This window comes from Theropithecus gelada, chromosome 2, assembly GCF_003255815.1.
Source record: "Theropithecus gelada isolate Dixy chromosome 2, Tgel_1.0, whole genome shotgun sequence".
Classification (NCBI taxonomy): domain Eukaryota; kingdom Metazoa; phylum Chordata; class Mammalia; order Primates; family Cercopithecidae; genus Theropithecus; species Theropithecus gelada.
The window spans coordinates 70,352,185-70,369,792 of NC_037669.1; the positions used below are offsets into that span (position 1 = coordinate 70,352,185).

General features: G+C 40.2%; 1 protein-coding gene across 7 annotated transcripts in view; it reads right to left on the minus strand.

Annotated features, from left to right (window-relative positions):
- Window positions 1-17,608, minus strand: part of MITF (melanogenesis associated transcription factor) — a 224,450-nt gene that overhangs the window by 193,053 nt on the left and 13,789 nt on the right. The window contains exon 1 of one of the 7 annotated variants that reach the window (XM_025376102.1): window positions 6,585-6,715. The exons of 5 other annotated variants lie outside the window; for them this stretch is intronic. In XM_025376102.1, the coding sequence (XP_025231887.1) occupies window positions 6,585-6,595 (11 nt within the window). In that variant the 5' untranslated portion in view covers window positions 6,596-6,715. Of the gene's footprint in view, window positions 1-6,334; window positions 6,467-6,584; window positions 6,716-17,608 lie in introns of those variants that run through there. One more of the 7 variants, XM_025376097.1, reaches the window with a different exon arrangement.

Consider the following 17,608-nt stretch of genomic DNA (forward strand, 5'->3'; position numbering starts at 1 on the left):
TTCAGAATTTTCAAGCAACATCATACTATATACTCAGATATCAACATAATCTCAATTTGATGGTCCTATGGCTTACATAGGTAGAAGGAATTAGGAGGCAGATTTACCAAAGACACTAAGAAATCATTCTTCAAATTTATGAAATTATTACTATACTTATGCCCCAAGGATGTTATTCACTGCATTTGTATAAGCATCCACATATCCCTATCTGAGTGAAAAAATGAACGAGGGCAAAGGAGTATGTTTTACTACCAAACTAGCATAGCTAGATTTAGCAAATACTGAATGTCCAGCTGAATTGAATTTCAGATGAATAAAGAACCTTTTTTTAGTCTAGCTATCCCACGAAATATCTGGAACAAACTTATAGTAAACAATTATTCTGTATCAGAAATCCAAATTTAACTGGACATTCTGGATTTTATCTGGCAACTCTGCCCCAAATTCAGAAATTGCATTATTGAGTCTCCAATTTAAAGAAAGAAAAGGCAGTGGCACATGCCTATGGTCCCAGCTACTCAGGAGTCTGAGGCAGGAGGATCGGTTGAGCCCAGGAGTTCCAGGCTGTAGTGCACTTTGCTGATCTGGTGAGCACCATGAGTTCAGCATCAATATGATGACCTCCTGGGGGGCCACCAAGGTGCATAAAGAAGGGTAAACCAGCCCAAGTTAGAAATGGAACAGGTCAAAACTCCTGTGCTGATCAGTAGTAGGATTGCACCTGTGAATAGCCACTGTACTCCAGTCTGGGCATCGCAGCAAAAAGAAAAAAAAAAAAAAAAGAAACGAAATCACATAGCAATGAATATACTTTGTGAAGCCCTAACTTTCAGAAAGAACAAAATAAATAATCAAAAAATAATAATATTTTAGAAAGCTCAATATAATGATGGTAGGAAAAATAGTTGAGTAAGATATGAGTGCTAACTAGGTGCCAGATTACCAAGATGAAAACCCTATGTGTGCACAATCTCATTTAATTCTTGCCACATCCTTATGAGGTAGGGACCATTATTATTATTATCATCATCATTATTGTTATTATTACTATTATTATTTTACAGAAAAGAAAACCAAGATGCAAAGAGAACAAGTTGCTCAATGTCATACAGTAGTACAACAGAGACTCAAACCTTGGCAAATTTAACAAAGGACTTACATGCTTACCCACTACCTCATTTTACAGGTGAAGAGAGAATCTTAGTGATTTGACCAAACTCACACAGCTACCAATCAGTGCAGCTGAGATTCAAACCTAGAACAGTCCTACTCCAGACTTTTAGTCTCAACAGGCTATTGCCTCTCCAAATCATGCAAAATGGGACACACGCCCTCCCCACCTACATCAGCTTCAATTATCATCCTAATAAATTTGAATGCTTCATCTTTAAAACACTGTGCTTGAACTTACAATGGCTTCCTAGGAATTTGTATCAAACCCATTCAGCTGAATTTTGACTCCATATTAATATAAACGATTCTGGGTTGGATAGGGAATGTGGGGAAGATTTCTATTAGGGGGAGGAATTTGTTGTTACTGCCATTTCTGTACCAAAACATCTCTTTAAAATAAGCCACTTATCTAGTATCTACCAGTCTTGCTGCCTCAAGGCAAATTCTTGCTTCTGCACACAAATTCCAAACACCGGTAATAACCTGGAACACAGATAGAATGGCTAATCTGAAGCAGCCACCAAAGCCAAATTATGTACGGAAGACTTTTCTTCTTGGATCAGGAACTCAACAGCCAGGATTCTTCCACGTAAAATATCAGTGTTCAGAAAATATGCAAAGTTATCTAGAACTTTTCCTGGAGCAGATTTTCTTATGGGAATCCTCATATGCCTTATTCTAGATGCTTGTCTACCTATGGAGTGAAGACAGGTGGTCTTTCATTAGGGGAGGAAGGTGTGTATGTGAGCACATGTGTGTGTGTGTGTACATGCAAGTATGCTCCATATAAGACACAGACCTTGACGTTTATCTTCTTATCTAACTTTATCCTTCAAAATTTCCTATAGAAAGCAGAGAACATGTTGTCAGACTATAAATTAACTTCAGGAAAGGAGGGGAATCTATGGAGAGCATGGACCCTAAGAATTTTGCTCATGTACCTTATAAAGACTACTTAGTAATCAATCATTTTCTTTTTGCTTGATTGTGGGCAGAGGCCATATCTACTTTATACACGATTGTATTTTCCAGGTGCTTGGTACAGAACAGGCATCCACTTACATGATGAAGGAATGAACAAGCAGTCACTTTATTGTCAGCAGTAAGCAGTTTACACATAGCCTTACTTTTTTCCTCATTGTCCTTGAAGTCTTTAACAAGGTTTTTACCCTCTTGCAATCACAACCTATCTTCAGGGCTGAACAGTGCATGTGTATCATCGTTCCTCACAAAGACAGTTCAGCTGGAACCATCCTAACTGGCCTCTGTGACACCAGCCCTGGCCGCCCTCCAACCCATTCTTCATTTGGCAGCCAGAGCACTATTCCTCTGCATGAAGCTGGCCACACTCCCTGGTGCTCCAGCCACACTCCATGCTAAGACTGTCTCAGTGCCACACTATGCTGCACCTCCATGCCTCGGTCTACCTGGAATGCTTTCCTCTCATCTGCTTGACAATCATGTTTTGTTTTTGTTTTGCTGTTGTTGTTGTTTTGTTTTGTTTTGTTTGAGGTGGAGTCTCGCTCTGTTACCCAGGCTGGAGTACAGTGGTGTAATCTCAACTGACTGCAACCTCCACCTCCTGGGTTCCAGCAACTCTTCTGCCTCAGCCTCCCAAGTAGCTGGGATTACAGGCACGCACCACCACACCTAGCTAATTTTTTGTAATTTTAGTAGAGATGCAGTTTTATCATGTTGGTCAGGCTGGTCTCGAACTCCTGACCTCAAGTGACCCACCCACCTCAGTCTCCCAAAGTGCCAGGATTACATGCCCCTCCATCTTTTGTCTTTAAAGGAATAACTACAGACCTAGCATCATACTTATGTCACTGTGAGTTACAAGAAGGCAGAGCCCATGAATTATAGGCTGGCCATTTATCAATAGCATAGTGCTGGCATACAGGAGGTGCTCCATAATTGTGCCCCAGATGGAGACATGTGCTTTGGAGAGTAAAAGTGAAAAACTCTGCTAATCTAATTATATATTCATATCTTACTCCACTGGAAGAATAATGTCTAATAAGACCCATTCATTAAGTTCTATCTATTAATATATCTGCTAAATCTACCAGAAAAATTATTGAATGGAGGGATAATGGTGCATGCTGTTGTTGCTATTGTTTAAATGAACATCTGCTAACCAAGAAACATCATATAATATTGCCTATTTGTAATTGGGTTTCAGGGACCAAAACCAAAAAGAGAAGGTACAGTAAGTTTTAACTCTTGTATCTATGGTGAGTCATGGGAGCCTGATGCACTAAATTCAGAAGGGCCCAAGGCTCCTCCTGGGTTCACAGGAAAGAGCAAAGTGATAGTTGGCAACATGTACCATACTGCAGCAGAAGGAGGGAGCAACACAATCCCACATACTTATCCCTGATCCCGTCTTTAGCCTTCATTGTATATGGCGGGAGACAGATCCCCAGGGTCACATGATTAGGCAGCAGCACAGTTGGGTCTGCAACCAGGCCTCCCAAAACATACATTCACTCATTCATTGATTCAACATTTTTTGAAGAATTACAAGGTCCAGCATGATGCTATTTGCTGGAATAAGATAAAATGATAAAGAGGCCAGGTGTGGTGGCTCACACCTGTAATCCCAGCACTTTGGGAGGCCGAAGTGGGCAGATCACTAAAGGGCAGGAGTTCAAGACCAGCCTGGCCAACATGGTGAAACTCCATCTCTACTAAAAAAAAAAAAAAAAAAAATACAAAAATTAGCTGAGTAGCTGAGTAATCTCAGCTACTCAGGAGACTGAGGCAGGAGAATCACTTGAACCCAGGAGGCAGAGGTTGCAGTGAGCTGAGATCATGCTACTGGGCGAAAGAGACTCCATCTAAAAAAACAAAACAAAACAAAACAGAAACAAGAAAAGAAAGATAAAATGATAAACAAAACCATTCATGGTCATCAAGCTAGTGAAATATACAATTCATTTAATGTATACTCCAGTTAAGTTACAATCTCATGATACCCTTCCAATTCCTACCTCGTTCAACTATTAAGCTTCCATTCTCTTATATCTAGTGACATTTTCTACATAAACTTAAAAACTCTTCTTAAAAAGATACCTCATAGCCCAAACAATTCGACCAATTCATAACTATTTTTCCTTCCCCCTTTTTATTCTATTTATCAAACTTTTAAAACTCACGTTTAACCAAAAACTCCAAAATGACATTTGAAATATTTTCCAGATAGCTATACCATTCCAAAATCTCTATTAAAAGAACTTATCATTGCAATATTAGAAGGAAATGTTGGCTAAAGGTATATGGATCTTATAATACAAATTTTCCTGAGACTGAATAATCATAACTTATCCTCAGGAACGCAAATCAGTGCTTAATAGGTCTTACGGTAAGGAAATTATATTTGTATTCCTAATCCAAACCTTAACTACTAACAGTTAAACTAAATCCACTCGCTTATGAAAGATAACAGCAAAGAATCAGTCACCAGCTTACAGCAAATATTCCAGGACATATGAGCCTGGTCTGCAATTCTTCAGTTTCATCTTATTTTTCTTTTTAAAAATGAGGGAAATTAATTTGTGGGAAAATTAACCAGGAAAAGAGATTCCTCTGAAATCTTAAACAATTTTGTCAAAAAAATTTTTTCACAGAAAGTAAATGATCCAAGATGGAAATATCTATAATTTTCACTAAAGAGTTTCTATTTTGACTCTGGAATAAACATATGACTTTTCAAATTCATGTTGGTTTGCAAAATTCCAAACACCAAGTAAGCACTCATTTCCATAAAGTAAAAAGACACATTCTGGTCTTATTCTAAACAGGCTACCAGAAAACAAAACTAATACTGTGAACAAACAAATCTTCACTAAAACTCATTGAAATAATCCAAATGGTTTCCATTCCAGGGAAAATAGTAAGTCAGCAGTTTGCATATGGCTACCTTTTCTAAATACACAAAATAAGCAAAAACGCCACCAGAGGAAAGTACGAATGCTGAACCCTTTCTATTTCTGTTTCCACGGGACTGCAGTTCAATCAATACCGCCCAGCAGCACCCAACCATCCCGTGTGCACACTTCCAGGTGGCTTCCAGCGTCCAGCACAGGAGCCCCGAGAACTCCCAGGAAAAGGTTCATGGAACCGTCACTCAAACCACAAACCAAGTGATAAGAAAGCCTGAGGCCAGACTCCCACTGTTAAAACAACGAGACGCAAGCCAGAAAAATTAATGTGTAGAGGGCTGGAGCAATCAAAATTGTCACAAATAACACAGATCCTAAACAAGAAAATGATGAGGACAGAGCTAAGCATTCCTTAAAGGAGTAAAGGCTCCGAACAAACGAATAAATCAATCACAATCTTTCACATAATACCAGTGACGGCCTGGAGTTGGAGAAAAACTGTTGAGTAAAAATATTCTATATAAGGAAACTTACTTAAGGGAAGTATTCAAAACCCTTCACCCAGGGTAGAAGACAGTCCAAAGTGCAAAATCAGGAGTGAGACTCCTCTGTCTGGGGTTATTAAAGGACACATCAGAAAAGCATCTTAAGCGCTACATAATTTTCGAAATATAACAGAAAAAGGAAAAGGAAAATTGCTGTTTAAACTGAAAGACAAAGAATTCATTTCCAAATCCCTATCCTCCTACAGTACTTGAAAAGACAATAATTAGTCAAGAAAATAGCAAAATGAGGAAGTGGTATTCTTTTACAATTTCTGTTAATCCCCACCAGCTGTAATTTAAGAAATTCAGTGATATCAGCATTTATGTTTGAGCCAGCAGAATGACAGAAGGACAACTGCAGAATCATCTGAGAGGAGGAAAAGAAATCTGGGGACCACTGGAAAATGCATTTGGAAATGTGGAAAATTAATGCACTTTGCAGTGAATCACTTCTACAGCTTCAAATACCAACACTGCCAAAAATAACATAAAAAGTGGAAAAGGAAGCATAAGCACTCCAAACCTAATCAAATGATCCAGTGGAACTTCTGAAAAAATGTTCACTGAAACAAGTGAACTGAACATTTCTGAAAACAAACAGAAAGCAATCTAGCCATTTATGAACAAGAACCAAAGATCTGATATGACATAAAGATTGACATCCCTTAAAAAACATGCTATATAAGAACCTGTAAACTGAGGTACTTTGGTTATCATCTGTTTTACCTTCTTGAAAACAGGCACAGAGTCAATTCCCTGGTTTCCTTTTCACACAGAGAGAAAATAGCTCGTGGGAAAACCACCGAAGTATTTTCAAGGTGTCCCATTTGACTTCAGAGATGGAGCAGAATAGGTCTGAATTCCCAAGATTAATGCCAACCATTAGCTTTTACTTAGGTCAGAAGCAAAAGGAGAGGACAATCACATCAAACTCGACTGACCAAACGAGCTACAGAAGAGAGCTGAAAACACTCACCAGGGCCGCATCGGCCCTTTGGCGGAACATTGAGTCCACTGAACCGTCTCAGAAAGGAGATTATTACAAAGATGCGATTGCAGACGTTCTGCCACACGCTTACGTGCACCTTCTCTCAACACTAGGAAGGCTAAATTAGAGATAGAGTGATAATTAACAGGATCCTTGGCAGCAGGAGCGGGCTTCTTTAACAAACCAGTAATTGCAATTGCTGCCTACTTAAAATGACAGGGAATTCAGCCAGGAAGGAGGGAGGTGCTAGATGGTAATCATAAAAGGTAAAATAGACTTTACATCAACAGATTACTTGGCTCTCATTCAAAACTACCTCTTTATCTATAGATTCAGTTAATAACAGTAAATAAATTCAATACCTTACATATGAAGACTAGAGATCAATAATCCTCTCAAGGAAAGGACGCAAGGACATCTGATGAAAATCTATGTCCTCCTCCCCACAAATCTTCCAACCCCCAAAATGTCATCAATTACTACTTAAACCATGAAAATAAATATCAATTTGCATAAGGTATCATATTGGAAAAGAAGCTACTTCCCATAAGTGATATATTTTAACTTCGAGTTCTTTTGAAAATACCCAGATGTGAAATTTTTAACAGCGGCCATAAACACTGTTTATGCCCCTTGTTCTGACATCAAAGCCTTTTCCTTTGTTGGTAACCTCTCCAGAAGAGAAAAGGTATTTAACTCAGAGGTTGTTTACCAGGACGACTGAGGATTGCTGGCAAGGTAAAGAGCAGAGTTAGCACAGGGTGTCCTGGTTTAAGCCTCCAACCCCAGGAAATAAGACAGCCCATCAACCTATTAAACTGATTATTAAACATTCATCTAGACACTATTCCCAGAAGACCAGTACCCACTACACATTCCTCAGCAAGAAGCAAACCAATGTACCTCTAACATCTTTAGATGCTCAGACTCATGTAGAGATGAGGATTCAACCTTCTGCTGTAGGGAGATGACTGTCGAGATAAACCAGGGCAGGAGGCCCATAGTTTCACAATGACTAATGCTGACCAAAACTCTTCATAAAGTCAGCTCCATAGGTAAAGACCTAGTTTGTTTGCTCAGGAAAGCCCTGACTCTCTGACAGAGCTGCAAAGAATTCCCTGATGGTCCTCCAAGAAGAGATCATTACAAGGCTAAAGGCTTTCAATCAGACCTATGATGCGCCCAGGAGTCCCTGTCAATAATATCTCAATGGAAATCTTAAACATGTCTTGTGGTAATTAAAGACACATGCAAGGTAATGAATCAGGGTTAGAATCACTGGGAACTTGGATGTTTACACTTTTCTTGTTATGGATGGGAATCAAGTCCTTTTTTTTCCTTATTATTGTTTTTCTTTCTCCTCTCTCATTAGTTAAAAGTAAGAATGCTTTTACATTCATTTTGTGAATCTCTAACTCATCACTGGTAGAACCCACTAAATATATGGCTCACCATGAAAGCCATTAACTGGGATTTTTATAACTTCTTTTTCTCTGCTAGATCATTATATCCTTTTATTGAAAATATTTAACTCAATACTTTGCACTGACTAACGCTCTTAACACCCACAAGTCAAGGCAGAAGTTATGCTCATTACACAACATTATGATGTTTCAAGACCTCTGGCATGCCAAAGATAAACAGTCCAGAATGGAACAGACTGGCTATATAAATTTCTGAAGACACACAAAAATAGCAATCAACAAGTCAGGTTAGGAGAAAAAAGAGAGAGGGAAAAAGAGATGAGTGAAAAACATCCAGATGTTATGAGCTACATGCTCATGTTCAGTAGTAGAATACAAGGATGGGTATGTAGAGAAGATAACTTGATGTCATCAAGTAGCAACATTCGAAGATCATCAATAAGAAATAAGGAAAATCTACCACTTACTTATATACCACACCCTTGTGAATGATCAAGTATCCACCATTCCATCTTCTCCTACCTTTCTTGGAGCCTTCACAGCCCACCTCATTTCCTTCTTCAGAAGCAGCTTTAGAAACAAAGGACTATGCAGACAGGCATGAGGTGAGCACCTTTAATAGACATAACTATTTGTTTTGGATTTGGATGTTCAACCACACCCTGAGTCTTCTGCCTTTACTTCATAAGAAATCTAGTCTCCTTCCCATTCAAAAATCAACATAAGTTGTCACCCCGATCACTCCTGCCTCTCCCTCCAAATCTCTGAACACCAAAATACATGGAAACCACTGCAGCATGGTGAATAAGAGAGTGAGCTTTGAAGTCAGACAGTCCTCAGTTTGAATCACAGTTCTACCTTATTTGAGTAACTTAAGATATACAAGTGACAGAAGACAAGCACAAGTTTCTTCATTTATAAAATGGGATCCTATCTACCTCATACTAGAATTATATAAAACACTTAAATACCATACCCGGTACACAGTAAGATATACTATGTTTATAATTCATCTAGACATAAATTTATTATTAATTCCTGATGTTTCTGTTTCTTCACATTTCTAACACAGAAAGAATTTTTTAATTATATAGGTACCTTCTTTAACCCCAGTATAATACATAAGAATACTATAGAAATATATAAAAGGTAGGCTAAAGCACTAACACAAGACACAGCCTGTAAAGATGGCTTTAAAAATGCTAGATGCTACTGTTATTATTATTGTTCTTTGTGTTTTGTTGTCACTAAATTGTGTGATCTATCTGCTACGTAACTTGAAACTACAGAACCTACTGAAACCAATTCTTTTTCTCCTTCTTTCTAAAAGAATTCCAAGCAATCCCAACAAGTTAATGTTTACAATAATGACCATTCTGATAACTATAATATGCTAATTTTCAATGCTTGCAAAAGTCAAAATCATCACCTTTATCATCTAGGCCCTGAGTAAGCTGAGCCTGGTTACCTCAAAAACTGCCTACGCCAGAATTTCTAAGCCATCCTGAAGTAGGAGACTACCAGGACTTATTTCCTGGTTTCAACAAGATGCAATGAAGAAACCCACCAGAACTAGCAAATGGCACCCAAGGCAACCTCTAGGTGTCCTCACTGCTCATCAGCATAAGACACTCCCAGCAGTGCTATGATAGTTTACAAAAGCCATGGCAGCCCCCAAAAGTTACCACCCCTTTTCTAAAGATTTCTGAATAACTTGTACCTTGATGTGCACGTAATTGCAAGTGGGTATAAATACTGCCAGTCTACAGTCCATACACTGCTACTCTGGGTGCATGCCTATGGGTTAGCCCTGCTCTGCAAGGAGCAGCTACTCTATTGTACACTGTTGCTTCATTAGACCTGCATTCTTCCACCACCAGCTCATTCTTAAATTCTTTCCTGAGCAATGCCAAGAACCCTCCCAAGCTAAGCCCCAATTTGGGGGCTCACCTGCCCTGTGTCAATCCTACTGCTTTTTGCTGGATTTTTCAGCAATGGTCCCATAATCTCTCTGTGGTATTTTCCTGGGTCTCCACCCACACACTCCATCTTATTAAAGAATGATAAAAAAATCTATCAAAATTCTACCATATCTAAGCAGTGAAGCCTCAGTCAACTTTAAAGATCTCGAAGTGATAGGCCATTTTTATTGGGCAAACAAACTGATAAAAGTTAGAGATCAGGGCTGGGCACAGTGACTCGCGCCTGTAATCCCAGAACTATGGGAGGTCAAGGTGGGAAGATCACAAGGTTGGGAGATCAAGACCATCCTGGCTAACACGGTGAAACCCCGTCTCTACTAAAAATGCAAAAAAATTAGCAGAGTGTGGTGGCAGGTGCCTATAGTCCCAGCTACTTGGGAGGCTAAGGCAGGAGAATGGCGTGAACCTGGGAGGTGGAGCTTGCAGTGAGCCAAGATTGTGCCACTGCACTCCAACCTGGGTGACACAGCAAGACTTCGTCTCAAAAAAAAAAAAAAAAAAAATAGAGAGAGAGATCAGGCACCTGGAAAAGCTTTATTAATGTGGCTCCCTCTGTAATCCACAACATCTGAGCAGATAGTGTTTTAAAAATGTTTTCCCCAGTGGGTAAGCTTTTTAGTCCAGAGGAAGAACTGCTAGAGAAAAATAGATGCAAGAAAACAGTTATTAATATAGTCAACCCTCATTATTCATGGATTCCCCACTTTCAAATTCACCTACTCACTAAAACTGATTTGTAAACCTAAAATCCATATTCTCAGAGTTTTACAGTCAATCACATGCATAGAATAGCAAGAAATGTGAGTCTCTCAACATGCACATTACCAGTCGAGGTCAAATAAGGTAATGGTCTGCCTTCTCATTTCAGCTCTCACATCATATTGTAAAAAAGTGTCCTTTTCACAGTCTATGTGGTGCCACACTTTTTGCACTTCTGTGCGTTTTTGTTGGTGACTCTTCTATTCAGTATGGCACCCAAGCTTAGTGCGAAAGTGCTGTCTGGTGTTCCTAAGTCAGTGAGGTTATAGTGCTGCTGGCCAGGAGTTGAATGTTAATGAATCAACAATATATGGTAAATAATGTGTCTTTACACAGAAACAGACATAAAACAAAGTTATGTATTGATAGATTGATTAAATGTTGCGACTGGAGGCTCTAAGGAACTTATCCTGTATTTCCATAGTGGTAATCATTCAGTATTAGCTGATTTGGTATTAAAATAATGAGAATTGACTGTATTTTTAGCAGTCTGTATCTTTAGCACCAATAGCAGTAACAATCATCACCCCCACTAACTTTTTTTTTTTTTTTTTTTTTTTTTTTTTGAGACGGAGTCTCGCTCTGTCGCCCAGGCTGGAGTGCAGTGGCCGGATCTCAGCTCACTGCAAGCTCCGCCTCCCGGGTTCCCGCCATTCTCCTGCCTCAGCCTCCCAAGTAGCTGGGACTACAGGCGCCCGCCACCACGCCCGGCTAATTTTTTGTATTTTTAGTAGAGACGGGGTTTCACTGTGGTCTCGATCTCCTGACCTTGTGATCCGCCCTCCTCGGCCTCCCAAAGTGCTGGGATTACAGGCGTGAGCCACCGCGCCCGGCCCACCCCCACTAACTTTGTATTGAGAATGTACATACGCCAGTCATTTTACATATTATCTTCTATAATCCTCACAGTTATCCCAAGAAGGAAATGCCATTAGCCCCGTTTTATAGGTAAAGATATGAAGACTCAGAAACACACGACAAGGGCCCATAGCTAACAAGAGAAAAGGTAAAATAATTTCTTACACATTTTCCTGAAAGGGTTTAGCAAAGTTCCCAAAACTTACTGACCCCTTCTAACACACCAGAAACACTTTAGCCATCTAGGTCATTCTTTATTCAACAAACATTATTGGACGCACTCAGTATCCTGGAACCTTGAGAGGTCCAGTGAACTAACAAATTCCCTGTTCCCATGGGAACTAACCAATAATAAAATAAGTATTACTGGATTGGGCTACTGATACGTAAGAAGATATTTGGTTTATTAAAAGACACATTATTTTAAAAATAAAGCCTATTAAAAAAGTGACAGCTAAAGGCCATCTTCAGTGAATACCAGTTAAAATGTATATTTCCAGGCTGGGCACAGAGGCTCACATCTGTAATCCCAGTGCTTGGGGACTCCAAGGCAGGAGGATCGCTTGAGGTCAAGAGTTCAAGACCAGCATGGGCAACAAAGCAAGATCCCCACCTTAGGAAAAAAAATTAATTAGCCAGGCATGGTGGTGTATGCCTGGAGTCCCAGCTACTCGAGAGGCTGAGGCAGGGGAACTGCTTCAGCCCAGGAGTTTTGAGGCAATAGGAAGCTATGATTGCATCCCTGCACTCTAGTCTGGGAGATGAAGTGAGACGCTGTCTTTAAAAAAAAAAAAAAGTAAATAAAATGAAATATATTTCTGAGTGTTGGGAAAGTGTGTGTGTGTGTGTGTGTGTGTGTGTATGTATACATATATATAAAATATTTATTTATATATTTATATATATACTTTCTGAGTGGTGGAAGAGAGTATACACACACACACACACGCACACACACACATATGCCCTAGGGTAACTGATGTAACCACCAAGCAAGTTCTTTCCCTCTTCCAGAAAGACCTCTCCTGGCCTTTGATGGTCTGATCTGGGATCCACACCATCACTCAACAGCCATCTATTTGCCAAAGGCAACAGTGGTTCAAGTTTGACCCTTCCTGCTCCCCATTATCCTCAGCTCAACAAATACTTATTAAGCATCCTTTTATACTACAAGGCAAGGAAAATTTGCCCGAAGATCCTAAAATAATTCTCAAACCATAACTCTGGGAAAACAAGAGTAAAAGTCAGATCTCTTAATGTCCACCCATTTAGATACTCAAGAAATATACCTATTCTGAAAATGTCCCAAACTGTTTTTTTCATCTCTGATAGCTGGTTCTTCTCCTAGTTCAGGGTGTCCTAACTCTCAACACCAGCCTACACAGCAGATTTATTCTGTACTCTCACTAAAATGCAGAGTTCAGAAGCCCATCCCACCATTCTACTTCTGACCAAACCTCCTCAGCTGTCTTCTCTCCTGTGCTTACAGTTTCTTTGAACACATAAGCACTCACTCTAAAGCACCTACTTCTATCTGTCTTTTTCTTCAGTGTGTTTGTCTTTCTGTTTCAATCACAGAAAGAGGAGAATTTCATTTTTCCTCTTTTCTTATAAAACTCTGGATGGGAACTGTTTAACCAAGAGTCAAGTTTTGGTTAGTAAGAATACTGAAGAAAGTCTGAAAGTGTTTTGAAAAACACTGCCTTGAGAATCCTACATATGTTTGTATGAATATATATATATGGATTCTGATAGATTATGCATTCCTTTAATTGGTATTCAAACTTGGTAATCTCATTCCTATGCACACAGCAGCTGACAGTTGGAGGAAGTGGTCTGGAAGACTCCTGGGTTGCAATCCAGTGCTAATACAGGTTTAAAAACTTGCCACACAATCTACAGAATGGGAGAAAAAAATTGCAATCTATCCATCTGACAAAGGTCTAATATCCAGAATCTACAAGGAACTTAAACAAATTTACAAGAAAAAAAACAACCCCACCAAAAAGGGGGCAAAGGATATGAACAGACACTTCTCAAAAGAAGACATTTATGCGGCCAACAAACATATGAAAAAAAGATCATCATCACTGGTCATTAAAGAAATGCAAATCAAAACCACAATGAGATACCATCTCACGCCAATCAGAATAGCAATCATTAAAAAGTCAGGAAACAAGAGATGCTGGTGAGGCTGTGGAGAAATAGGGACGCTTTACACTGTTGGTAGGAGTATAAGTTAGTTCAACCATTGTGGATGACAGTGTGGCAATTCCTCAAGGATCTAGAACCAGAATACCATTTGACCCAGCAATACCATTACTGGGTATATACCCAAAGGATTATAAATCATTCTACTGTAAAGACACATGTACACGTATGTTTACTGCAGCACTATTTACAATAGCAAAGACTTGGAACCAACTCAAATGCCCATCACTGATAGATCGGATAAAGAAAATGTAGCACATACACACCATGGAATACTACGCAGCCATAAAAAAAAAATGAGTTCATGTCCTTTGCAGGGACATGGATAAAGCTGGAAACCATCATTCTCAGCAAACTATCACAGGAACAGAAAACCAAACACCGCATGTTCTCACTCATAAGTGGGAGTTGAACAATGAAAACACCTGGACACAGGGAGGGGAACATCACACACCAGAGCCTATCGGGGGTTGTGGGGCAAGCAGAGGGAGAGCATTAGGACAAATACCTAATGCATGCGGGGCTTAAAACCTAGATGATGGGTTGATGGGTGCAGCAAACCACCATGGCACATGTATACCTATGTAACAAACCTGCACATTCTGCACATGTATCCCAGAACTTAAAGTTTAAAAAAAAAAAAAAAAAACTTGCCACATAAACCCCAAGAATTTGAGCATTGACTATGTGGTTAGAATTTTTTCAGCTATGGAGAATCAAACTGTTGCTTATTTTCTCAACAGTGATAAGGCAATAAGAGAGTCAATACCACCTGCACAGATAAATGTTTCTGTGATGAACCATTTCTTCCATTCTTATGCAAACTTCTAAGTTCTAGTAGCAATGACACCAGCAGTTGCACAAAACAGCAGTAGGCAGAGAGCAATAATCATAGTAGAGGAGGAGGAGAAGCAGTAAGGTGAGTAGCAGCAGCTGGTATCTACTGTACCCTTACTACAGGTAGCATCTCATCACCTTACTGAATCTTCGCAACTATTCAATGAGGTAGGCACTCAGTTGTCCAAGTTAGTCAATGACTAAACTGTAACTGATGAAGGTATCCACATACATGTGGAATATAATGGAAATCTCTCCCCTAAGAAAGATGGATACTATTTGGACTAACCCCCCTTTCTGCTTTTTTTTCCCCTTTATGCTTTCTAGTGACCAGTTAAGCCACAGTTTTCCGGAGAGAAACTGTGTGACGATCAAGAAAAGCAAACTATCATATTAGTGTCAGGGAAAGAAAAAACATTGAAAACTTAGATCCTAGTCTCTAAAATGGCTATATATTGCTAATACCAACAACAACAACAACAACAAAAAACCTCATAAGGGTAAAAGATATAAATATTTTGAGGCTCAAGAATATAGGGCCTTATGGCTTATATTGGATAAAGATAACTATATAAACAGGCTGCCAAGTCAAGTGGGAAAAGATAAGGTAGGAAGTGACTATGGCCAAGGCTGAAATATGACCTTTAGGAATTAGAGATGTCTATGTTGAGACAGCAATGCTACACAGCCTTGGTATTGTGTAACCCCAATTAGTGTATCTCATTATTTATTCCTCCACCTAGCTATAGTCTACAATTATGATGAAAGGAAACACGTTGATAAAGATAAAAATTGTTCTGGCAATAAAAGTAACACCATGCTTGTAAATAGCATGTGCCAGCCTTAAATATTGTCCTCTTAGGCATCCCACCTTTCACCACTATTTGACCTGTATCAACTCCCAAAAATCTTAATGTTGATTACCTAACTTAAAGGCTATTTAGCCTCCTCCCTCCCTTACCCTCCTCCCCCCCATTGTTCTATGGATCTTCTCCCCCCAACTCCGACACTGATTGCCTTTGAGTCATTTTTTTTCTTTATTAAGGTGTTTAAAACTAGAAATTCAAGTGAAAAACCTTGTTGATACTGTGAATACATAGGTAATCAGAATGAGGGAACTAAAAGCCAGGCTTTGAGCTGAGCACTCTACCCATGTATTTCTTTTAATCTGTACAATTACCCTGTCACTTAGATCACATTATTATGCACTGTCCTCTTTTAGCCTCTGCATTAGTCCATTCTCACACTGCTACAAAAAAAAAAAAAAAAAAAAAAAAAAAAAAAAAAAAAACACCTGAGACTGGGTAATTTATTTCCAAAACAAAGAGAGATTTAATTGGTTCACTGTTCTGCAGGCTGTACAAGAAGCATGATGCTGACATCTGTTCAGCTTCTGGGTTGGCCTCAGGAAACTTACAATCATGGCAGAAGGCAAAGTGGGAACGAGGCATCTCACATGGTGGAAGCAGGAGCAAGAGAGAGTGACAGGGGGCCAGGCACAGTGGCTCACACCTGTAATCCCAATACTTTGGCCAGCCAAGGGGAACGGATTTCGAGACCAGCCTGGCCAACATGGCATGATGGTGTGCACCTGTAATCCCAGCTACTTGGGAGTCTGAGGCAGGAGAATCACTTGAACCCAGGAGGCGGAGGTTGCAGTGAGCCTAGATCACACCACTGCACTGCAGCCTCGGTGACAGAGTGACACTCTGTCTCAAAAAAAAAAAAAAAGAGAGAGAGAGAGACTAACAGGGGTAGTGCCACACTTTTAAACAACCAGATCTCATGAGAACCATGAGAACTCACTACCACAAGAACAGCACCAAGGGGGTGTTGCTAAACCATTCATGAGAAACCACCTCCATGATCCAATCACCTCCCACCAGGCCTCACCTGCAACATTGAGGATTACAATTTGACATGAGATTTGGTGGGGACACAGATTCAAACCATATCATTCTACCCCTGATCTCCCGAATCACATATCCTTCTTCCTTCTCACATTGCAAAATACAATCATGGCTTCCCAACAGTCCCAAATTCTTAACTTATTCCAGCATTAACTCAAAGTCCAAAGTCCAAAGTATCATATGAGATAAGGCTAGTCCCTTCTGCCTATGAGTCTGTAAAACAAAAAACAAGTTAGTTACTTCCAAGATACAATGGGGGCATAGGCATTGGGTAAATTTTCCTGTTCAAAAAGGGAGAAAATGGCCAAAAGAAAGGGACTATGGGCTCCATGCAAGTCCACAACCCAGCAGGGCAGTCATTAAATGTTAAAGCTCCAAAATAATCTCCTTTGACTCTATGTCTCACATCCAGGGCTCACTAGTGCAAAAGGTGTAATCCCAAGGCCTTGGGCAGCTCCACCCCTTTGGCTTTTCAGGGTTCAGCCCCCACAGCTGCTCTCAAGGCCTGGCCTTGACTGCCTGTGGCTTTTCCAGGCTGAGAGTGCAAGTTGCCAGTTACCATTCTGGGGTCTGGAGGATAGTGGTGCTTTTCTCACAGCTCCACTAGGTAGTGCCCCAGTGGGGACTCTGTGTAGGGGCTCCAGCCCCACATTTCCCTTCTGCATTGCTCTAGTAGAGTTTCTTTATGAGGGCTCTGCCCCTGCAGCAGGCTTCTCCCTGGGCATCCAAGTTTTTCCATACATTCTCCGAAATCTAGGTGGAGGCTCCCAAGCGCCAACTCTTGCACTCTGTGCACTTACAGGCTTACTACCACATGGAAGCCACCAAGGCTTACAGCTTGTACCCACTGAAGCAGTGGCCCGAGCGGTACCTGGGCCCCTATGAGCCATAGCTGGAGCTGGAGCAACTAGGATGTGGAGAGCAGTGTCCCAATGCTACACAGGGCAGCAGAGCCCTGGGCCTGGCCCAGGAAACCACTCAGTCCCCCTAGGTTTCTGGGCCTATGATGGGAGGGTCTGCGGCAAAGTTCT